The 24,391-nt window shown below is 38.5% G+C and overlaps 1 protein-coding gene across 6 annotated transcripts in view; it reads left to right on the forward strand.

Annotated features, from left to right (window-relative positions):
- Nucleotides 1-24,391, forward strand: part of RASAL2 (RAS protein activator like 2) — a 348,451-nt gene that overhangs the window by 299,222 nt on the left and 24,838 nt on the right. For all 6 annotated transcript variants that reach the window (XM_042925859.1, XM_042925862.1, XM_042925863.1 and 3 more), the window contains 4 exons: nt 10,610-10,763; nt 12,514-12,612; nt 13,382-13,936; nt 17,188-17,332. In XM_042925859.1, coding sequence (XP_042781793.1) covers nt 10,610-10,763; nt 12,514-12,612; nt 13,382-13,936; nt 17,188-17,332 — 953 coding nt within the window. The remainder of the gene's footprint in view (nt 1-10,609; nt 10,764-12,513; nt 12,613-13,381; nt 13,937-17,187; nt 17,333-24,391) is intronic.

Genomic DNA, 24,391 nt, shown 5'->3' on the forward strand with positions numbered 1-24,391 from the left:
CTCTGGTACCTTTTTACAGTCATACCCGCCTCCCCACACCCATCCCTGCCCTCTAGCAACCACTAATTTGTTTTCCAGCTCTATAGTTTTGCTATTTCAAGAATGTTATATAAATGGAATCATATAGCATATAACCAATTAAGATTGCCTTTTTTTAGTGCATAGAATGCCCTTGAAGTCCATCCAAGTTGTTGCATCTAGCAGTAGTTCGTTCCTTGTTATTGCTGAGTAGTATTCCATCGTATGGATGTACCAGAGTTCATGGGCGCATTCACCCACTGAAGAACATCTAGGTGCGCATGAAGAAAAGCCACGTATGCATAAGTTTTCACTGGTGTAAATGCACAAGACTGCAATTGCTGGGTGGGATGGTAAGCACATGTTTAAGTATATGCGAAACTGCCAAACTATTTTCCAGGGTGTTTGTAACCATTTTACACTCCCAGCAGCAATGTTTACAGGGTTGTTTACGTCCCAAGAGATTTTCACCTACGTTTCCTTCTAGAAGTGTTAATGATTTTGAGCTTTTATATTTATGTTGCTAATCCGTTTATTTAATCTTTGGTTGCTTTAAATAGAAGGTCTTGACTCAGAACTTACTGGTGTTCAGTCCCAGATACTAATCAGAACTTCATACTTCTCCCAGCCAAGCCGGTTACAGGGAGTCTGCCTTCCTCTGGAGAAGGAAATATTATAAATTACTTACTTCTCTCCTCATCTGCTCTTCTCTTCCAGCTTATTTACCATGGTTTTAGGTGCCCTCCAGGCTCTGGGCAAGAGGAGACAGGAAGGCAAAGGGGGCTAAGAAAGTTCTAGTACTATTTTATTAACCTTCCATAATGCTGTCTGAGCCTGGCCAGTGTTCAAAGCTGACCGCTCCATCATGGGGTACTTGGGGGAATTCTTCACAGGTGTCTTGTCTTTGAGTCGCTCTTGCCTATGGTTTCCTTGAGGTTAGCAGGTACTCGTCTATCTTACGTGTTGCCTAAAACTCCTTTCAGAACTTTGAGGAGGGAATTCTTGTTCTTCTGGTCTCTTCACCCTTCCAGTCCTTTGGTCCACAGGAAACATCCATACATCCTTTGCCCTGACAGACCTCTAGGAGTGCAGGCTAATCCAAAATCATCAGCCCTCTTGGGTTCTGCCACCAACGGCTAGTCATTTCTCATCATCTAGATGTCCCAGATGGAATCAAACGCCACCCTGTATGCATCGACTACCCTTGTGGGAGGCAGGGTGATGAGCCTCACAGCTTTCTCCAAAAATTCTCTCTTGCAAAATCCTTTCCCTTCTCCTTACTCTGACCACTTTTTATAGTCTTGTTCTGAGAGGATCAAGGTCATAGAACTGGTTCCAAAACATTTCCTTTGTAAAGTTCTACAGTTTGTCTGGTATTTGACTTCAGCGTACAGATCTGTTTTATGTCTGTGTCTCAGTTGAAACCTCAATTCTAATATCTCATCACATGTATATAATACTTTTATTCATCTGTGGTCTTTGGCCTAACACACAAAGTGCAACATGGCCCTGTCCATGCCTGACTCTCAGCATTGTCTCCTACCACTCCAATGAAAAGTCTGTCATTTACTTACCATACTGTTATGTATTTCTGTGCTTTTGATCTTGCCGCCCTCTCTATCCCAAATACCATTTCCTGTTCCTACACCCTGTCCTTTGTCATAACTCAGAACATGCTCTAATTCATACTCATGCCAACAGCACCCAAATCAGGAATCCTACGCCTTTGGACTTCTTTGCCCTGTTCTTCCCATATATCATCCTAAACTAGGCACCTACCCCATGTACCCACTAATGGCCAAACTTTTGGGACTGTTATAGGACTACTACTTTCTACTGTATTTATCTTTTCATATTTCTGCTTAGTGCAGCAGCCTGGAAACTCCTCAAGAGTACAAACATCCTTTGTGCCCTCTTCCCCCAGCACAGTGCCTGTCTTATTAAGGAACTTAATGTTTGTTGGCCTGAAACCGAAGAGTCCAAACAAATTGTAGATAAAAGAAGAAGAATAATCTTTTTCAATATGGTATACTTGGAGAGATGACAATTCCTCAGAAATGACTGGATTTCAGGTTGTTAATAAGTCTAGCTGTAGATTATAGTTTCTCTTACCAGTGTTTACTGCTATGGGCCAATTAAGGATCCCTTAGTTTTATGAACTAAAATCCAATCCAATTGTATCATGATAGCATTTTAAAATTCATTAGAATGCTTCTATTAAAAAAGAAAAGTTGTTTGTGTATATTTTTTCCTTCTGTCTTCATATTCTTCCAGCAAACAATATTTTGAAGACTAACTGTCTTGATCTCAGCCAAATGAATACTTTACATAAGGTGAACTCATCGCTGTGAAAAAGCCCCATGTCGGCAATGATAGCCCCATTTGTACGGTGCTGTAGTCTGTGAGATGTTTGTGCAATCATAGGTGATTACATTTGATTCTCCATAACTGTATGAGGTATAGGAAGAGAAATCATTATCCACATTTTACAAATGAGGTAACTAAGTTTCAGAAAGAATGAACTATTTGTTCCACATCACATGTAGCTAGCGAGTGATTTGAAGTGACATAAATATATAGAGCTTTTGGCTCCTAGTTGAGTGCCTTTTCCATTATACTCTGTGTTGCACGTGTCCATAGGAATCCTAACTTGCTGAGGAAATGATTGAGAGAGAAGGAAAAATGAAAGGTAAAAATCACACATATATACATGCACACAAACATACTCAAAAGAATAGCTTTTAGTGAAAGTAAAATAGCACGCAGTGATAACAAATGTGTCAGTTTGTGGTCATAATATTTCCACAATTTGTTGAAATAAAAAGCTAGCTCCCTGGGGTGCCTGGGTGTCTCAGTCAGTTAAACATCTGGCTCTTAGGTTTCGGCTCACAGTTCGTGAGTTCAAGCCCCATGCCAGGCTTGACATTGACAGCGCAGAGCCTGCTTGGGATTTCTCTCTCCCTCTCTCTCTGCCCCTCCGCAGCTTGTTTTCTCTCTCTCTCTGAAAAAGTAAATAAACATTAAAAAAAAAAAAATCCAGCTCCCTTTATACTCCTTTCATCTCCGCCCCACCCATTTATTTTTGAGAGAGGCCGAGTGCAAGCGGGAGAGGGACAGAGAGACAGGGAGACACAGAATCCAAAGCAGGCTCCAGGCTCTGAGCTGTCAGCACAGAGCCCGATGCAGGGCTGGAACCCACGAGCCATGAGATCATGACCTGAGCCGAAAAGTTGGATGCTCAACCAATTGAACTACCCAGGCCTACTAATACAGCTGGCTTTCTTATGATCTTGGAATTGAAGAATCCTTTCTAAGCATAAACTGGGAGGACTAATTATAAATATGACAGGAAGAGTACGAATTTACTTAACATACAAAGTGCCACTTATGTATTCAGAGAAAAAGTTTAGGAACACGAAATAGCAGTTTGTAACTCACAGAAAAGAGAATTGAGATTGCCAGTAAACATTAAGATGTCTCAATCTCGTAATTAAAGAAGTGCGTGCAAGGGCAGTGATGAAGTGCCATTCCTCACCAGTTATCCTGGCAAAAGTTTTCCAAGTTCAGCCCTATCCCATTTTGGTGATAGGGTAGAGAAACACGCACCTCTGGTAGGAGTTTACGTTGATGCCATGTTTTCTGTAGCATAATTTACCAGAATCAAAATTTTAAATGTGTGTGTTCTCTGATCTAGCAGTTTCACATCTGGAAATTTAAGCCATAAGTACATGCACATGTGCATAAAGATATGTATACTAAGATACTTTTTGAAACTGGGTGGTAGTCAGAGAAAAAGAAAGAAAAGAAGAAAAAACTTACCTGATCATCAGGGACTACTGATCTACCATAGGCCCACGTAAGGGAATTTCATATGGTTAGTAACAAGAGGCAAATTATATCTATGTGTTCCAATATGGCCAGAAGTCCAAAATACACTCTTAAGGAAAAAAAAGTATGGTAGAATCCCATTTGTGTGTGTGCGTGTATGTGTGTATACACATATATGTGTGTATGTGTAATGTACATGTATACATTTGGTTGTCTTTGTATAAAAATTTTTAGAAGGGGTCACAAAAATTATTAATATTTTATTACAGTTTATTATTATTGTCAATTAGGATTTTCTACAGGAGATTGAGGAAGGTACCTATATTTATATTCTTCACCCTCTATCCTTCTGAGCTTTTGGAATTTATTACCATTTATTTCTTCATTGTTTAAGGGGAAGAAAATGATTAATTAGAAAAAAAAAAAAAACAACCTTCAACCACATTTCAGCCTCATGTCTCCCTCTGGCTATTTCCTGTTGCCGCCTCTCCACTGTTAGACTTCACGAGTTAGTCTCCACTCTCTCACGTCCCATTCATTATCACGGCAATCTCATTTTTGTCCTCGTGGCTGAAATCACTCTTACCGAAGTCTCAATTATCTCTCAGTCCATATATCCAGTGGCTACTATTAATATTTTAACACACCGATCTGCAGTAATGGACAGTCCACCCTTCTTGGGAGCTCTCTTCCCTGGGCTTTTATGATGCTTGACTCTTCCGGTTTCCCTTCAGTCTTTTAAATTCTTCAGTCTCTTTTGTCAGTTTTATAGATTTAGGTGTTCACATACCTTGAGTTATTTTCTCAGGACCTTTTCTTGATCTGCATGTTGTCTTGCAGTAGTCACAGTGTGTCAGTCCAGTCAGGCTGCTAGAACAGAACACCGTAGACTAGGCAGTTTCTAAGAAACAAATTTATTTCTCACAGTTCTGGAGGCTGGGAAGTTCAAGATCAAACCTCTGGCAGATTCAGTGTCCGGTGAGGACCTGCTTTCTGATTCAAAAGTCCCAACTTTTCACTGCATCCTCATGTGGGGGAATGGGCTGTGGATCTGTCCTGGGTCTATTTCATAAGGTTATAAATCCATTCATGAGGGCTCTACCTTCATTATGTAATCACCTCCCAAAGGTCACACCTCCAAATACTATCACCCTAGAGTTTATCATTTCAACATAAATTTGGGTGGAGATCGCAAACATTCAGTCTGTAGCAAACATCTAGTCTCATAGAAACCTGAAGCTTGTAGAAAACACCCAGTGCTCAACACGACAAGCGCCCTCCTTAATATCCATCACCTGTTTAACAACCCCCCCCCCCCCAACTCACCCATTTCCCCTCTGGTAACCATCATTTCTCTATAGTTAAGAATCTGTTTTATGGTTTGCCTCTCTCTTTTTCCCCATGTTCATCTGTTTCTTAAATTCCACATATGAGTGAAATGATACAGTATTTGTCTTTCTCTGACTGACTTATTTTGCTTAGCATAATACACTCTAGCTCCATCTATGTTATTGCAAATGACAAGATTTCATTCTTCTTATGGCTGAGTAATATTCCATTGTATATATATATACACCACATGTTCTTTATCTACTCATCAATCGATGGATATTTGGACTCTTTCCATAATTTGGCTATTGTTGATAATGCTGCTATAAACATTGGGGTGCATATATCCCTTCAAATCAGTATTTTTGTATCCTTTGGATAAATACCTAGTAGTGCCATTGCTGGATTGGAGGGTAGTTCTATTTTTAACTTTTTGGGGAATCTCTATTCTCTTTTCCAGAGTGGCTGCACCAGTTTGCATTCCCACCAACCATGTAAGAGGGTTCCCCTTTCTCTGGATCATTTCTTGGGGTTTTAAAATTTTGATATAGTTGTGCTTATATTTAATTCAATTAGCACTAGTAGATCTTATTCCATTTGCAATTTAAGGACAAAAAAAAAGTAACAGGTATATTACCATACGACACAATTTTTGTTGAAGAGATTGTTCCTAGTGTTTGTCATATTAGACGCTGGTTGAGTTTCCTGCCCTCCTAAACATGTTTTAATATTTATAATCTTGTCTTCCTTTGGTGCCTTCTTTCATTGCATGTATACATGTCTATGTACCAAAATAGGTTGAATGTCATTTTTGTCTATGATAATAAACTTCCTTACCATGAGTTGGTTAATTTAAATGACAGCTCAGGCTGACAAATATCCTATTTTACCATTAGCAATTGGGCTCATTAGACTGTCCTGTTTAGAGGCTGAGAGCAGGGAGAGGAAAGACCAGCAATATATGTTACGTGTCCATAAATAGCTTTTTGCATGAGTGGTTGTGTGGTATACTTTTTAAAGCTAACATAAAAATCAGGGAGTAATTGAAGCAGTAAGGACTGGCTTTAATTGCAGCAGATAAACCAGTACAGCTGGTGCCGTCAGGGTTCTCAGGAAGGACAATTTTTTGAGCCCACAAGTAGAAATTCTGGTGAGTGAATTCTAATGTCTTTGTTGTTGCTGTTGTTGTTTAATCCAGGGAAGGAAACCTTTAAAATTATAGTACAGGAAAAGGTCTGCTCTTTCCAAAGATCTACCAGGTTGAAAAACAGTAAAATGCAGGGAACAAGTAAAGCAATGTTTTTCCCCAAGTGAGATCTGAGCTGCAATTTTAAAAAGCTTATTGGACCCTATGCACATTTGTTGGTAGAGTCCTGGGATACTGAATTTTGTTCTCAAACAGGGTAAAGTGCCTTAGGAGTACATACTGGTGAATGCAAGCGTGTATGGCCGCACCCACCCTATGGCTGAGCTGTTTCTTCAAGAATTCAGCGAAGCAGTCTGGAATCATAACTGCCAAGCCCAGCAGAAATTCACCTGCACTGGAGTGCAGGATTTTGTGTGGCAATAAGCATTTTTAATTAAAAGTTTCCGGGATGATTTGGAACTGAATCTGTAAACACGTGGCAGATTTGAGCTAGCACATCCAAGCACCAATAGCACTTCGGGGGAAATACAGCTTTTAAAAGACTGAATGTGAAGCTGAGAAAAATCCAGCTGTGTTTTACTTAACATCGCACTAATCAGAGTTCTTTGACTCCATTTTTTTCCCATCCGTGTATCCAGTGGTGTGGGTATTGGCTCCCCGTCCCCCAACCCTTCACTTTTGTCTTTTAAAGGCTGATTTTAGGTAGGGCTGTGGGTTACAGCACTGGAATGCTCAATCGCTGTGGTGAGAAATGGAAAGCTTGTCTTACCTTGTAGTTTATCTCTTAAATAGGTCAGAAGCAGCAGGTAATCTTCATCAGCAAAGCAATTAGATTTTTAACCCTTACCTATTATGTTGCTAGAGGCCTTGGAATTTACATAGAAATCAAGGTGGTCTGCTGGCCTTAAAATAAAATGTAAAGAATATGGTATTCCTTAATTGGAAGTAAAATTGCTTCTGGAAAGCAGTTTCCCAATTAAGCCAGGAAACAATTATATTGGCACCCTGAATTATTCTTGCATAATGTTTGGGATGGTGGGGGTTGGAGTTAGAGGTGCAGGTGCTGAGAAGAGAACCCTGCCTAGGAGTCAAGGGATTCACAAGGTCCACTTTCAAGGCTAGGTTCCTTGGTGAAGGTCATTGGCAGACTGGACTGGAAAAAACTGTTTTAAACTCATATTATTCTCTCAATAAATCCACATTCTACTTTACATTAGAAAAGTAAACTGTAGTGCCATACAAACAGAGCTGATAAAACTCTCTAGTAAGCAGATCTAAGCAAAATCAATTCACATGAAGATACAGGAGGAGGTAAACATGATTTAGAGGGGACTTGAGTTCCTAATGCTGTTACATAGAAATATCTGCCCAGATAATACCTCTCCCCAACCTCAAGCCATTCCCAGGCTGCTTGACCTTCCTGTTTACTGTAATCCTGCTTCCCTGGGAATTCTCTCTTTTCAGAGATACTTTTTCCCAATACAGGAAGGGCTTGTTTATTTATTGAGTAGTAATGTAGAGCATGCTAGTGACTTTGGTGTTCACTTCATGGGTGTGTGGGTGTGCACACACGTACATACATGCTGAACAATAGGGGATTCTGAACTAAGTATTAATGATGAAATTTCAATAAGTGGGAGGAGTTTTGAATTCTAATTCCAGACGTCTTGGTTGTAATATCTGTTGATGGCTGCATTTGGAAGTTAAACCTGGGTTTGGAAATGAAATCCGTTTAGCATTGGAAATACAGTGAATAGGAATTTCATCCGATTTTCTCTTTTAAAAAAAACGGTGTAATCCAGATAAGTTAATATAAGATAATACCTAGGAACATTAAACTAGGGTGAACACTGCAAAGGAAATAGAACAGAGGTGCGAGGAAGGTTGTGCTTGCAAGGTGGGATGTAGCAAATGCCTTCTGCTGAGGGCAGGGAATCACAGAGAAGCAAGCTAAAGCTGAGATTCGCCCCTGAGTTAAGAGATTCTCCTCCGCCCCCACAGTTGCCTATGGTTTTTTTCCTACAGCTTTTGACTTTGAGAAACTGTTAATGGAAATGAGCAGGGACGTTGCTGTTCCTTCCTTTCTGTCTTAAGATGGTCATATTCGCAGAGCGAGCTCCTGAGTCCTTCAAACCACAGCCTCTCCCTGCTGCCTCCCAGCCCTACTCTCCGGATAGGTGGAGCACCATGGCAACAGGCCCAGCCTGGAGCCCAGAACCTTGTTTGTGTTACCTGAGGGGCCGGATGCAGCCTGAGCAAGAGAAGAAGGAATATTACCTATCCTGCTGCCTGTTCGGGAAGATGACTTCTTGTTCCCTTGTTTGTGTTTCTGTTCTACTTCTGTTGGAGCCTTGAAAGCCTTGACACCTGGAAAGCGTTTATCCAGAGATGTTATCAGTAACAGAAGGCAGCAGGGAACCTCTCTCCTGTTGGTTCTTGTCTTCTAAACGAAGACATAGTTCAGAAAGTGACTTGCTACACCGTGACACGTAGCCCCGCTATGATTTGGGGTTGCACTGCCAGGTGGCTGTACAATTGCTTCATGTAGGTAGGCGTTTATTTTGTTTAAAATAAAATTAGTTTATGTTTTAGAATATTTTCCTTGAGAGCTTTCAAAATAAAAGCAAGCCTTTTGTCATATCGCCTTCTATTTAAAATATACCTTAATCTCTCCTATCGGGAGGCTCATTCCCAGAGCATGAGAGACTGTTCCCTTCCAAACAACTTCTCCTGGGAAACATGGGCTGGGATTACTGTTTTATACGTGTTTTTAAAAAACGTTGCAGTATCCTGTTAATCGGCTCCCTATGAAATGTACTGGGAATGGTTATATGGTAACTCTATTAAAATAAATTTTTTTAGCCTTTAGTTATTTATAGTTGATGGCTGTGTTTGTAGTATATAAGTTATTGTTTTATCCAATAGAACAAAAGGAAATAAATGTTACCTTGTTATATTTTTATGTACAAAACAGTAAGTGGCATTTGTCCCTTTTGTACGTGTTTTGTGTACGTTTTATCAATGGGAAATATAAATATTGACTTTTTGACCTTAGAAAGGCTGCTGAGTATCAGAGCACATTTTTTTCTTTATAAACATTAAATGGCAGTTGTTATTTTTTTTTATGTGTGTGGACCTAAGAATGGACTCAAATTCTTACTGCTTAGGATGATTCTTACTATATGGAGTTTGATTAAACAATGTTAGAATAATGTTAACATAGCCATTTCAAGGAAATAAACAAAGCTCCTTATTTACTGTTTTACAAAAACAAATGTCTTTACACAGGCATTTCTTTTTGACTGGGTTACTTCTACTTAAATATATGTATTTAGTTCTGGGTGTTTTAGTCAATAAATTCTGTAATTATTGAGTAAAACTGCTTGGCTTTCCAGTTCTGGATCCAAGAATATTTCGCTTTTATTGCTTGACTTCATTAATTCTTCCAAAGAGAAGGCAGCGAGGGACTAGCTACTGTCATGGCCAGAATCATTCACAGCATTCGTCTTTAAACAACCAAGAAACAGAATCAGCCAGGATGCCTGAATGGTGTTGACAAAGATTTGTTCTTCTGTATGAGTGTTTGAACATTTCTTTTGAGGGTGGGAGGTTTCTTCAAGGCATTTTATTCTTTATTCATGTTTATACAGTAAAGCATGGATATGACCAAATGCTTGCCAGAAAAGAATTCCATATTGAGATGGAAATCAGATCTTTTGAAAGGCAGGGTCTTGTGCTGAAAAGTTTGGCTTTGACTGTGTATGAGTGTGTTTATTCTGCCAAAGCAGCAAGAAACAGAATGAGGATTCAGCCACTACTGTTTTGTCAAGGATAGAAGAGGTTCAAGCTGTAGCGTGGAAAAAAAAAAGAAGAAGAAGAAGAAAGAAAGAAAAGAAATGAAACACGTCTTTTGATAATACTTTTGCATGAAAAAAGAATACATAAGCCAGTTGAGTAGTATGTATTTCTCCAAGATAGGCATGAGAATAAAAACAACGTGGGTAGTGGAGCTTCTTGAACTCCCTCGATAATGGTATGAAATTACAGTATGTTTTTGTGCTTAATTGAAAAACGAGTGTGTATGTGTGTGCACACCCAAATGTATATGTGGCTGATATGTGCCATGTGAATATGGTTACTATTATTATTGTGGATTAACTGTCCATTGCTGCTTATTTATTTTTCCCTGAAGCATTTATGCATTCGTTTTCACCTCCCACGCATTCATCTTTCATTTTCCTGTTGGCCATGTAGTACGCTATCTAAAATATCTTTTTCTACTTTTAGGGCTCGTGGTCTGCCTAAACTGAAAGAGTCACGTTCCCATGAGTCCTTGCTGAGCCCTTGCAGTGCAGTTGAGTGTCTGGATCTTGGCAGAGGAGAGCCCGTGTCAGTGAAACCACTGCATAGTAGCATCCTTGGACAAGATTTCTGCTTTGAGGTAAAAAGCATAGAAAGAAGGAAGGGTGATTAAACACCAAACGGATTTTCTCTCCAGTAATTTTGTGATTTCATTACTATGGTATTGATGATTTGATCATCATTAAGTGACTCTCAGTTGCTGAAAATTACCTACTTATAGGAAAAAGGTTGGGAATCTATTAATCTAATTACATTGGTCATTAAAGTTATTAATTATGGCTTCTCATTCCTTTTGGCCTAGTCTGCCTTCAAAATAAATGCGATCTTAGTATATTCTTGGCAGAGGTCACAAGCCTAACAATAACTAAGCTAGTATTTTAATTTTTCAGTCTTTGATAAAGATATCACCCAGTATGTTATCTTTCTCCTAAAAATGTAAGCCCCCAACTTGAGTGATTCTTTGAGGAGATTGACCAAGACCATAATTTTCTGACCATAATATGGTTGGTTTGAGATCTGAGACTATGTCTTATTTATTTTTATAATCCCCTGCATATAGCCCAGTCCCTGGCACATTGCAGGTGCCTAAATTCTTGAATGGATAAATTAATTGCCCTTCACCAGCAAATTATGACTATCACTTTGTATAAGGTAATTTGTCCCTCCCAAACTAAATGTAAAATCCCTCCTAAACTAAACTGTTGGCCATTTGCAATTTAAAATTTAAAACTCTGTGTGTGTGTGTGTGTGTGTGTGTGTGTGTGTGTGTATAATTGTTAGGGTTACGATTTGATTAATTAACATGAACTTACTAAGTAACTAGTGATGAATCTTATGATAGATGGCGTGGAAGTTGAAAGGTGTTTGATTCCTGTTCTTTTGGACCTGCCCTAGCCCAACGAAATATAATGCAAGCCAAATATGTAATCCAAAATTTTATTAAGCCCAAATATCATCGTTTTAACATGTCACTAATATAAAATTATCAATAAGCTTTTTTACATCTTTTTTTTTTTAAAGTTAAGTCTTCAAAAGCTGATGTGTATTTTACATTTACAGTACATCTCATTTTGGACTAGCTACATTTCAGGTGCTCACTACCATATTGAACAGTACACATAATCTGATCTGATTTCACTGGGTTATAACCTTAGATTGAGTTAATATGTGAGCACACTTCAACAATTTGAACAGGTCATTTATTGGTGTTCTTTTTTACAGAAGTCAATTGAATTTTTTTGTATTTGTGGAACTCAGTACACCAGGCCCAGTGTTAGGTGCCGAGGTATATAGATAGCATAGTTCATTTTTAAAGGAAAATGATAACAGTGGTCAGTAAGAAATGGGTTCCAAAGACAGTAATTCAACAGTGCTAACTCTTTTTACTTTCACTTAGTACCTGTTTTGTAATATTATAGTGAAGGCAGTCCTGAGAGATTTGACAAGCTGTTTTAGAGGCTCTCTTGTGTTTTCAGCTATTGTTTTGTTAACTCAGAATCGAGCATATTTGTTGACAAGTGTTGAAGATGTGGCCTGAAGGTTTTTAATTTTGATATTTCTGAACTGAAGGCCAGTTTTAAGTTCCTGACCTAAATTCTCAATGGCCTTTGTTCTCCTACCTGGAAATGCATATGGATGCTACCTACATACGAGAACAAAAAGCAGATGTAGGTGTAGAATATAGACATCACAGAACTACCAAATATCATTTCTGTTTTCTGAATTATGATTTGGGTTCATAGCATATTCCTAAACTTTTAAATGATAGAATGATGAAAACACAGCCCGCAAGCCCTATGTTTCCTTTTCTCTAATCTTTTATGTTGAAGGTTACCTACTTAAGTGGAAGTAAATGCTTCAGCTGTAACTCCGCTTCAGAGAGAGATAAGTGGATGGAAAACCTTCGTAGGACAGTTCAACCAAATAAGGTAATAGTGGCTTTGAGTGTCTAAAAATGTATAACTGTAATCAGTAAGTTGGTAGAAGGTAAATGCAGCAATCATACCTTAATTTTTATAGTGCTTTTAAAGCACATTTACTTTTACGCACGTTATACTCAAAATAATCTTATTGCAGATATTATTGTGATTTTACCAATATGGGTAAGAAGACTCCGAAGTTGGGGCGCTTGGGTGGCTCAGTCGGTTAAGTGTCTGATTTCGGCTCAGGTCATGATCTCACTATTTGTGAGTTCAAGCCGCACGTCGGGCTTTGTGCTGACATCAGAGCCTGGAGCCTGCTTCAGATTCTGTGTCTCCCTCTCTCTCTGCCCCATCCCCTCTCATGCTCTGTCTCTCTCTCTCTCAAAAATAAATAAACATTAAAAAAAAAAATGACTCTGAAGTTATGTGACATGCCCATGTCCGAAGCTGGTGCACGACAGAAATGGGACTAGAACACTAGTTTCTGAACTGCTTCTTTTTTTATTTGCAGAAACTAGGCCAGTTGCCACTAGGCTGGCTATATTAGAACTCACATGATATTTTTTTAACCCAAGTAAATTGAGTACATAAGGCTAAGATTCTGATATCTTCTTGTTTAGAGTTTGCTATTATCCTGAACAAAGAGATAGCAATCCCTTTCATTATTTAATGACCACCCTTAATAAAGTATATAGTCAGTATCACCTCCTGTAAAGGAAAATGTTGTTCTTCTGGGATTTCAGCTTTCAAACTCGAACTCGTTATTTTTTTATAGGACAATTGCAGACGAGCTGAAAATGTTCTTCGTTTATGGATCATTGAAGCCAAGGACCTTGCCCCTAAAAAGAAATATTTCTGTGAACTGTGCCTTGATGATACCCTCTTTGCTCGTACAACCAGCAAGACCAAAGCAGATAATATTTTCTGGGGCGAACATTTTGAATTCTACAGCCTTCCACCTCTTCATAGCATCACAGTTCACATTTATAAAGATGTGGAAAAAAAGAAAAAAAAAGACAAGAATAATTATGTCGGGCTAGTCAACATTCCCACTGCCAGTGTGACTGGTCGCCAGTTTGTAGAAAAGTGGTACCCAGTGAGTACCCCTACGCCCAACAAAGGAAAGACAGGCGGACCTTCTATTCGGATTAAATCGCGGTTCCAAACTATCACCATTCTGCCTATGGAGCAATACAAAGAATTTGCAGAATTTGTCACCAGCAACTACACCATGCTGTGCTCTGTCCTTGAACCAGTAATTAGTGTGAGAAATAAAGAGGAGTTGGCTTGTGCCTTAGTACACATTCTTCAAAGTACCGGCAGAGCCAAGGTAAGTGGAAAAGGAGGGTTACATTACCCAAAATCTCTTCCCTACATTTTATGAACAAATAACCATACTATGTTTGGTATAGAGATTCAAATTGGAGAAGTATGCTTTGCTATCAGTAAAAAAAATAAAAAAATAAAAAAGTAGGAAGGAAACCTATTAGTAGTTGTCACATGCAGAAAAGATGGGGATTATAAAACAAAGAAGTAACATGGAGACACCAACAGATATTTATTTAAAATCCATTTGCGCGAAACATAGATACCAGGGCTAGCTCCTTATTATCTGACAGAACAAATGGTAGAATTGGTGTGCTAATCTCACAGTGTGTTCAAGATTATCTTTAGTTCCAGAGTGTGCTGTATGATGGTTTTGCTCCTCACTATATATTTTTTTTAATGTTTATTTATTTTTGAGAGAGAGAGGTACAAAGTGCGAGCGAGGAAGAGGCAGAGAGAGAGGGAGACACAGGATCCGAAGTAGGCTCCAGGCTCTGAGCTGTCAGAACAGACCCCGACGTGGGGCTCAAACTCATGAATTGCAAGATCATGACCTAAGCCAAAGTCAGATGCTTAACCAACTGAGCCACCCAGGCACCCCACCTAACTATGTTTTAAGTTAAGATTAACTGATGACTCTATTCCCTAGTCACAGAAGTAGGAATTCCAGAAGCATAGTGGGCATCAGCAAGAGTCTTCATGGAATTAAAATCCCTTGGTATTTCCAAGGGATATTATTTAACTGGTAGCTGTTTGATGACAGTTTTTTTTTAATATGAAATTTATTGTCAAATTGGTTTCCATACAACACCCAGTGCTCATCCCAATAGGTGCCCTCCTCAATGCCCATCACCCACCCTCTCCTCCCTTCCACCCCCCATCAACCCTCAGTTTATTCTCAGCTTTTAAGAGTCTCTTATGGTTTGGCTCTCTCCCTCCTTTTTTTTTTCCTTTCCCTCCCCCATGGTCTTCTGTTAAGTTTCTCAGGATCCGCATAAGAGTGAAAACATATGGTATCTGTCGTTCTCTGTATGACTTATTTCACTTAGCATAACACTCTCCAGTTCTATCCACGTTGCTACAAAAGGTCATATTTCATTCTCTCTCATTGCCAAGTAGCATTCCATGTTTCATGATAGTTTTATCTAACTTCATCCTGGATAGAAGTAAAAATTGAGGAAGATGAAAAAAAAAGGAATATACTAATTATATGAAGAAACCCACCCAACTGATAGACTCTGTGATCAGCCTGAACTATGATAATTACCATCTCTATGAGCCATATTCACTAGCCTGAGTCTCCATTATGTTGTCTGCAAATGGATTATGGTAAAACCGTATTTTAGATGTAGAAGATTTCACAGCTAGAATAATTTATTTAGAACCAAACAATAAAATTAAATACTTTTAAGATTTCTTGATATAAATCAGAATATATCCATATATCCAATTAATAGTCCCTTATCTAACTGACTTCCTACTGATTATCATTTTTGTAGTTGAATTTTGTGATAATAATTTTAAGTTTTCTAGTGTTACAAATAGCTTACAGGTTTGGGGTCAGGTGTCATTGAAATTTTGAGTCTCATCTTTGAAATTGTACGGATTTGTTCATTCTGCTCTTCTATTACTTGAGGTTCAAGGATATGTATGTAGGATATTTTTCAACAACCTTATTGAGATACAGTTTACATATAATACACCCATTTTAAGTGGAAAATACAATGAGTTTTGCATATTATGTACCCCAGGAAACCACAACAATCAAGATAAAGAAAGTTACCTTCACCCCGATAACTTTCCACCTGTTCCTTAGTATATGAGTTTTAATAGTGACCCCTCACTTTGTTTAGCTTCCCCAGAGTAAATCCCATTAATGTTCAAAATGCTTAAATTTAAAATAAAAGTAAGTCAGCTTATTTCCTTTGTTTTTGGTTTTGGAGACTTTGAAATATACAATGGATATATTACATCCATTGTATATATATATACATATATATCACAAATACATGATGTTGTTACATTTAAACTGAACAACAGTAAACATTGAATTTTACATCAAGTTAATTTTTTTTTAGTTTATTTACTTATTTTGAGAGAGAGAGAGAGGGAGGGGCAGAGACAGAAGAAGAAAGAGAATCCCAAGCAGCCTCTGCGCTATCAGCGCAGAGCCTGACATGGGGCTCGATCTCACAAACTGTGAGCTCATGACCTGAGACGAAATCAAGAGTCAGATAGATGCTTAATGGACTGAGCCACTCAGGTGCCCCCATCAAGTTAATTTTTAGGACTGTTGGGAAAAGGAGCAGTTATTTCTTAAGGGCTTTATTTCTCTTTATGCCTTTTTCCTGGATGGATGGATGGATGGATGGATGGATGGATGGAGATAGGTAGGTAGGTAGGTAAGTAGGTAGATAGGTAGGTAATCAGCCTAGAAAATGAGTTTTGAAGTGCTAAGTTTAAGAAATTCCGTGTTGACACTGTGGACCAATTTGTAACTATTATATATTGAACACCTAATATGTACCAGAAACTATTAAATGCTGAAAATCTAGAGATGACTAAAAATACACACTGTCTTTGGCCTCATGGGGTTTATAGTCTTCTGGGGAAAACAGATAATAATTGAGTACTTACAGAAATAAATGTGTGATTACAGTCAGAAGTACAGAGGGAAAAAAAAGACATAGGCACTACAAGAATGGGGAATACAGGACCTGACTGATGCTGGTCAGAGAAGGCTTCATTGAGGAAATTATGTACACACTAGGATCCAAAGGATTTGAGGAATTACCTCCATGCCCCTGGGGGCAGGAACAAGGGTGGGAGTGAAGCAGAACTGAGAACAGCATTTCCAGAAGCTTTGTGGTAAATGCATCTTGTGTTAAAAAGGTCTTGATATATTCAATGCCTAAAAAAAAAAAAAAAAAGCCCATTGAAACTGGGACAGAATACAGAGAAGGGTATACGAGGAGGTTGGGAAGGCAGACAGAAGCCAGAAAATGTAGAGACTCTTAGGCCACATGCAAAAGTATGGTCTTTATCTAAAGTGTAATGGAAAACCTTTGAAGGAATTTTAAACTTAGAGCTGGTGGTACCTAAGCTTTTACCCTGGCTGACTCTTTTTCTTACAAATGAATCAGGCACCTTTAGTGTTAAAGCAGCATTTCCAGGATGTCTGATATTTCATCGGTTTCTTCTAACATATATTATTTATTCGGTTGCTTTGTGCCTGACTGAACATTATTCCACCAGGATTTTCTGACCGACTTGGTGATGTCTGAGGTGGATCGCTGTGGAGAGCATGATGTCTTGATCTTCAGAGAGAACACCATTGCCACCAAATCCATTGAGGAATACCTCAAGTTGGTGGGACAACAGTATCTTCATGACGCATTGGGTATGGAGAAGCAAAACATTGCTTTCTTTGCCTTTCAATTTTGTTTTTTCACCCTCGGAGGACAAACAGATTGAACTCAAATTCAGCAGGTTACTAAATCCTAGCTGACTAGAGTGTTAAAGTTTGAGTTTCAGCTGTAAGCCTCTGCACTACTCACCAGTAGTCCTGGTTTATTGCACGTTGGTTTATTACAATCAATGTACAGAAAGAGAAAGCCCATCAGTATATGCTGCTACTTCCAGGCGCTCAAGTTCCTGATGCTGAGATACACACTATGAGTAATGTCACTACTAGATCTGGGGGCACCCGTTTCCCCCAAAGTGTTGGTTATTTACATTATGATATAAATAGGTTATGTAATTCTTGAAAGTGTTAACATTTGTTATCATACATTGAAAGTGAAAAAACTCTTACCAGTTCCCACAGCTCCCAAGTTTTGCCTTCAAGATCTCCAGAATTTTTAACAATTACTAAATTTTGCCCAGTCAGTAGTTCTTGCTGACTAGGCTACTCACCTAGAATTCCAGATCTGGTCTTGAAATTCAAGCTGTTAACCTCTAGAGTAAGGCACTGGGCTGGGTGATATACATCATGATAAGGCAGATGTGAGTTTCTTGAAGAACAATTTCTTTTATCTCCATATCCCCAGTACTTCCCACAGAATGTAGAGCAGCACCATCGTATGGAAACATAATGTGAGTCGTATGTAATTTAAATTTCTTAGTGGTCACAGTGTTTTTAAAAGAGTAAGGAGAAACAGGCAAAATTAATTTTATTGATATTATAGTTAACCCATTATATCCAAATACTATTTAACAAGCTATCAAAATAAAAGTTACTAGTGAGGTATTTTACTTTTTTTTCATACTAGCTCTTTAAACTTTAGTGTGTATTTTGCATTTATTACACATTCCAGTTTGCACTAGCCACATTTCAAGTGCTCAGTAGTCACATGTGATTATGAAGGTTAGACAGTTATGTTGAATGAATGGATAGATTTTTGCCCTCAAGGATTTTATAAGATAGGGAGATAAGAAAGATAAGGATATCCCTATAGCCAAAGAGAGAGAGAGAGAGAGAGAGAGTGCGAGAGATCCTGTGCTTTTTCAAAGAATTAAAGAAATTATTCTAGCTGATGGGATTATGGAATTTCCCATGTAAGATACATAAACAATGTGTGTGTAGCTTGAAAGGCAGAAAGGTTGAATAAAAACAGATATTGGACAAGGGAAGTGGTAGGGATTGGCATAGGGAAAGAACCATACTGATAAAAAGGCATAGCAGTATGAGAGAGCCAGGCACGTATGAAATAAAACCAATTAGCTAAAAAATGAAATGAAAAAGACAAGTCAACAACAACAAAGAAGAAAAACAATTAGAACCAAATTGTTGAGAGTGTTGAATGCCAAGCTGAGGGGTTTAGATTTTAACAGTCATCACTGGTGAGCCACTGCAGGTTTTGAGCAGGCTGTTTTCAATAGAATCACTTTAACAAAGTGATTAAAATGGGTTGGTGAAGAAAGCAACTGAAAACAGAGACCAGTGAAGAAGCCATTGTAAGAAGGAGGGTAAGAAGCCAAGAGCCTCTGATTGATGTGATCACCAAGAGTAAGAGGTAAGGTGGATCTGAGAAATATTCAAGAAGTTGAGCTGATGGGACCTGGCAACTTCAGCTTGTGAGAATATGCCAGGGTTGGGGGTGGAGACCAGTTATTACAATGACTATTGGGCCTTGGTTACGAGAAGGATGATGAGGTTCTCAACAGAGGTAAAGAACACAGAAGTAGTAGGCTTGAAAGATGGAAAATGATATTTCCACTTCATGGGTATTCAATTTGAAGTTCTAATAGGAAATCCCCAGGGGTTCTAGGTAAGAAATCTCAAGACATTTGCCTAGGTGTCTCCTGGAAATTTAGGACCGAGTTACCCATGTGGAGGGATAAATGAAGCTACAAGATTACAAGAGCAGAAAGAGACTGGGCCAGAGACAGGTCTTACAGTGCACCTAGGCTTGTGATATAGATGGAAGGAAGAGGAGGAATCAGGAAAGTGATCACAAAGAAAAAGCATGCGTGCGCACATGCACACAAAGCAGGAAAACCAGGAAAATCCTGAGTCCTAGACACCAAAAGAAATGAAAGCATCAACATCCTCAAGACATTGAGGAAGGTAGAGGTTAAGAAAGAAAAAATGGCTATTGCATTCGGTAACTTCACTAGTGGTGGCTGGGACTGCCATCAGGAGGACAGGAACTGGGTTGTACAGGTAACATGTGAATGACTGCTCAAGAAATAGGACCATTGTGCTTACAAGAAGTAGACTCACTATAGTAGCCATTAGTTCCTACTCTGCAGAAGTAAATTATTTCTCTTCCTGAATCCTGTCTTCGTATTCTTTTCTCTAAGTTATGTGCTTTAGTTTAAGATCTAGTGGGAATTTACAAGAATAGTGAATATGGATTTTCATTGATACGAAAGTTACAGAGATTCATAGTCTCACATAAAGAGTTTTTTACAGTCATATCAGAAAGTATATCTCATGGCTTCCTTCATTGATTTGTATTGCCTTATAAAAGGCAATGATGAAGCATCTCAACCATACGTAGTCTCCATTATATGGACATAGGGGTAAATTATGTGTAGACCACCTACCTCTTAAAAATCAAATATCTGTATTCTGCCATTCAGTGTACTATACAGGATTTCCAAATAAATAATTTCCAAAGTGAAAAGTAGATGCAAGTACTTTGATAGGATTGTGAATAATTAGTTGATGGGCTAAATGAGACATGAAAATTCAGTGAGCATGGGAACAAATTCACATAACCCCACAAAGATCTCTATTCCAAGAGCAAGGACCAGGGTAGTGAAAATGGCTGCCGCTTCCAAGCGCGTAAACAAAATTAATTGGTAAGCTTCTTCAGGGCAGAGATTCTCCTGTCTTCTTCCCACTTAACTGCCCACAGTTCTAGTTAGCCTTTATATCTTAGACTCTCAATGGCCGATTTTTCTGCTATATTTTACTTTTATAACAGAAACTTCCTTTTGAAAACAACTTACAGAGTATCTGTCTTGGAGCCAGTGTAAATTCAGACTTATTTTATATGGTTTGATATAGTAATAAGTGAATTTTCAAATAGTAATCCTGAAGAACTGCAAAATATTTTCAGTTACCTTCTAAAGATTGAATTATTTTTGTCATACAAGACTGTACTTACTATGGCAGGAGCCTCTAATCCTTCAGTAAGTATCAAAGAAAAAGGCTTCACAGTGAAGTCTCCGTAAACCAAAAAATTAAATTAATAAGGACAGCTGAGCACTCAGAATAATTAAAGTTCAGTTATATTTCATACCCTTTGGGCAAAAAAATAGATGTTCTTTCCAGACTGCCTGAAGAATTCTCAGAAAACTTAGTTAAAAGTTACCAGTCATGTTATACAATATGTATTTATCTTGATTAAGGCATTATTATGTACTGCACAGACATAACTGAGGTGGCTCAGTTAGACTTGACTTAAAGCTTCCACCTGTTAACACCTGTTACCTTTCTGACTAAAATCAGATTGCATGTTGATACCCTGTGACACACAGAAATACCATCTATGAGATACAGAAAAGCCCCTGATTTCCACCCTTGGTGACAGAGGCAAATTTTATTTTAGCAATGATATGGCCATACCTACTGACTTATTTATACACAATTTGGATGCTAGATAGTAATGAGTTAATGATTTACATAGAAAACACACCATAGAACGTTCTAGGTACAAAGTCACATTTAAACAATGTAGTAAGTACCCCTTTGGCTCTGATCTTTTTCAAAGACAAGTGAGCAAATGCAAATGGATTACTGAATCTATCTCAATAATTTTTGATCAGGTAAGCAGCTTCTAGGTGCAAATCTATAAAAGGTTTGCCTTTCAGTGTGGTGTTTTCCACATTATCAGACAGGTTATAGTTTCAAAGGTGAAAATAATTTTCTCAGTTTGGGAGGACTTTAAATATATCATAATCAGGTAAAAAAAATCTTTAGACAATTGATTTATATAAATTTTGTTTTAAGTTTATTTACTTTGAGAGAGACAGAGACAGCACAAGCAGGGGAGGGGCAGAGACAGAGGAGAGAGAAACCCAAGCAGGCTCCGTGATGTCAGCTTAGGGCCCGATGTGGGGCTCGAACTCATGAAATGTGAGATCATGACCTGAGCTGAAACTGAGGATCAAACGCTCAACCAACTGAGCCACCCAGGCACCCCTAGACAACTGATTTACTTCTGGACCCTTGTATTATTTATTTGGCTCTTTTCTTGGAGAGTAAAAAATAATTCTTAAAGTTTATCAATGATTCATTAATATTAGTATTGTTTCCCTAAACTAGATATAGCCTTAAAGAACTCACTAAACAGAATATTAATGGTATAAATTTAGAGGTGGGCCAACTTTTATGTGGAATATTTGACATTGATGACTTAGTTTTAAATTTAGCTGCTCTTTTTTAATATAATTTATTGTCAACTTGGCTAACATACAGTGTATATAGTGTGCTCTTGGTTTTGGGGGTAGATTCCCGTGATTCAACACTTACGTAAAACACTCAGTGCTCATCCCAACAAGTGCCCTCTTCAATGCCCATCACCCATTTTCCCCTCTCTCCCACCTCCCAACTGTCAGATTGTTCTCTGTATTTAAGAGTCTCTTATGGCTTGCCTCCCACCCTCTCTGTTTGAAACTATTTTTTTCCCCTTCCCTTCCCCCATGGTCTTCCGTTAAGTTTCTCAAGTTCCACATATGAGTGAAAACATATGATATCTGTCTTTCTCTGACTGACTTACCTCACTTAACATAATACTCTCCAGTTCCATCCATGTTGCTGCAAATGGCAGGATTTCATTCTTTCTCATTGCCAAGTAGTATTCCATTGTACAGCTAAACCACGTCATCTTTATCCTTTCATCCGTTGATGGATATTTAGGCTCTTTCCAGAATTTGGCTACTGTTGAAAGCACTGCTATAAACATTGGGGTACATATGCCCCTATGCATCAGCACTCCTGTATCCTTCAGGTAAATTCCTAGCAGTGCTATTGCTGGGTCATAGGGTAGATCTATTTTCATTTTTTAAGGAACCTCCACACTGTTTTCCAGAGCGGCTGCACCAGTTTGTATTCCCACCAACAGTGCAAGAGGGTTCCCGTTTCTCCACATCCTCGCCAGCATCTGTTGTTGCCTGAGTTGTTAATGTTAGCCATTCGGACGGGTGTGAAGTGGTATCTCAGTGTGGTTTTGATTTGTATTTCCCTGATGATAAGTGATGTTGGGCATCTTTTGATGTGTCTGTTGGCCATCTAGGTGTTTTCTTTAGAAAAGTGTCTATTCGTGTCTTCTGCCCATTTCTTCACTGGATTATTTGTTTTTCGGGTATTGAGTTTGGTAAATTCTTTATAGATTTTGGATATTAACCCTTTATCCGATATGTCATTTGCAGATATCTTTTCCCATTCCATCGGTTGCCTTTTAGTTTTGTTGATTGTTTCCTTTGCAGTGCAGAAGCTTTTTATCTTGATGAGGTCCCAGTAGTTCATTTTTGCTTTTATTTCCCTTGCCTTTGGAAACGTGTCAAGCAAGAAATTGCTGCAGCTGAGGTCAAAGTGGTTGTTGCCTGTTTTCTCCTCTAGTGTTTTGATGGTTTCCTGTCTCACATTTAGCTCTTTCGTCCATTTTGAGTTTATTTTTGTGTATGGTGTAAGAAAGTGGTCTAGTTTCATTCTTCTGCGTGTTGCTATCCAGTTCTCCCAGCACCATTTGCTAATGACTGTCTTTTTCCCATTCGATACTCTTTCCTGTTTTGTCAAAAATTAGTTGGCCACCCATTTGTGGGTCCAATTCTGGGTTCTCTATTCCATTGGTCTATGTGTCTGGTTTTGTGCCAATACCATACTATCTGGATGATTACAGCTTTGTAGTAGAGTAAATTTAGGTGTTCTTTAAATGAGGTAAATTGTGTGGAAGCACATAGTATAGGGGACATTGAGAACATGTCACATACAAATCTTGCGAGAATTTATCAATATTTTTGGGTGTTTTCACTTTATGAAAAATTATTTTTAAATTGCATGTCTAGAGCCCCTACTAAGTGCCATGCACCATATTGGATACTTTTCTATTCATGCATTATTTCTGATCCTCACCACAGGTCTGTAAGGGTGGGAGTTATTGACGCCATTTTATTAATAAGGCAGCTGAAACTCAGACTTTTAGTTAAATGACTTCTCAAGGCTCCCCAGTAATTAAGTGATTTGACCTTAGGTCTGTCTGATTCCAAAGCCTTTACTTTTTCCATCTACTAATTTCCTATTCTCCAAACATTTTCTTCCAAATAATCATTTCCCATCCTCTATTATAGCTACTTTTTAAATCTTCACTTGCCTCACTACTTACCCTTTTGATAGAAAATACTCCTCATGATGCTACTGCTAATTAATTTTGCAGAAGTTTTTGTTCATGTCCATGAAATCTATTATAACTAGCCTGAACTTTGAATGATATGAGCAGATTTGAAAGGATCTTTGCAAGATCTACTCCTTTGTCATAAAGACCTGTAAAAACCCAAGAATAAGGGTGTCTGGGTGGCTCAGTCGGTTGAGTGTCAGACTTTGTCTCTGGTCATGATCTTGCAGTTCATGAGTTTGAGCCCCACATCGAGCTCACTGCTGTCAGTGCCAGGCCCTCTTTGGATCCTCTGTCTCCCTCTCCTTTTGCCCCTCCCCTGCTCACACTCTTTCTCTCTTGAAAATAAACAAACATTAAAAAAAAACAAGAATACATGCTATCATTTCTGATAAATATTTATTGAACATCTGCAATGCTTTGAGAGCTATTTGGTAGGCTGGAGATTCAAACATGAATAGAAGCTGGCCCTGACCTCCAAGGGTATTCATCCTAGAGGTGTGAACGTGAGACAGACGTGTGAACAAAGAGCACAAAACATTGTGAAACACAGAACACTAGAACATACACAAGGTATGGTGTATAGTGGAGGATAAACAAGTAAGGAAAGGATT

The sequence above is a fragment of the Panthera leo genome, chromosome F3 (assembly GCF_018350215.1).
Source record: "Panthera leo isolate Ple1 chromosome F3, P.leo_Ple1_pat1.1, whole genome shotgun sequence".
NCBI classification, from domain to species: Eukaryota; Metazoa; Chordata; class Mammalia; order Carnivora; family Felidae; genus Panthera; species Panthera leo.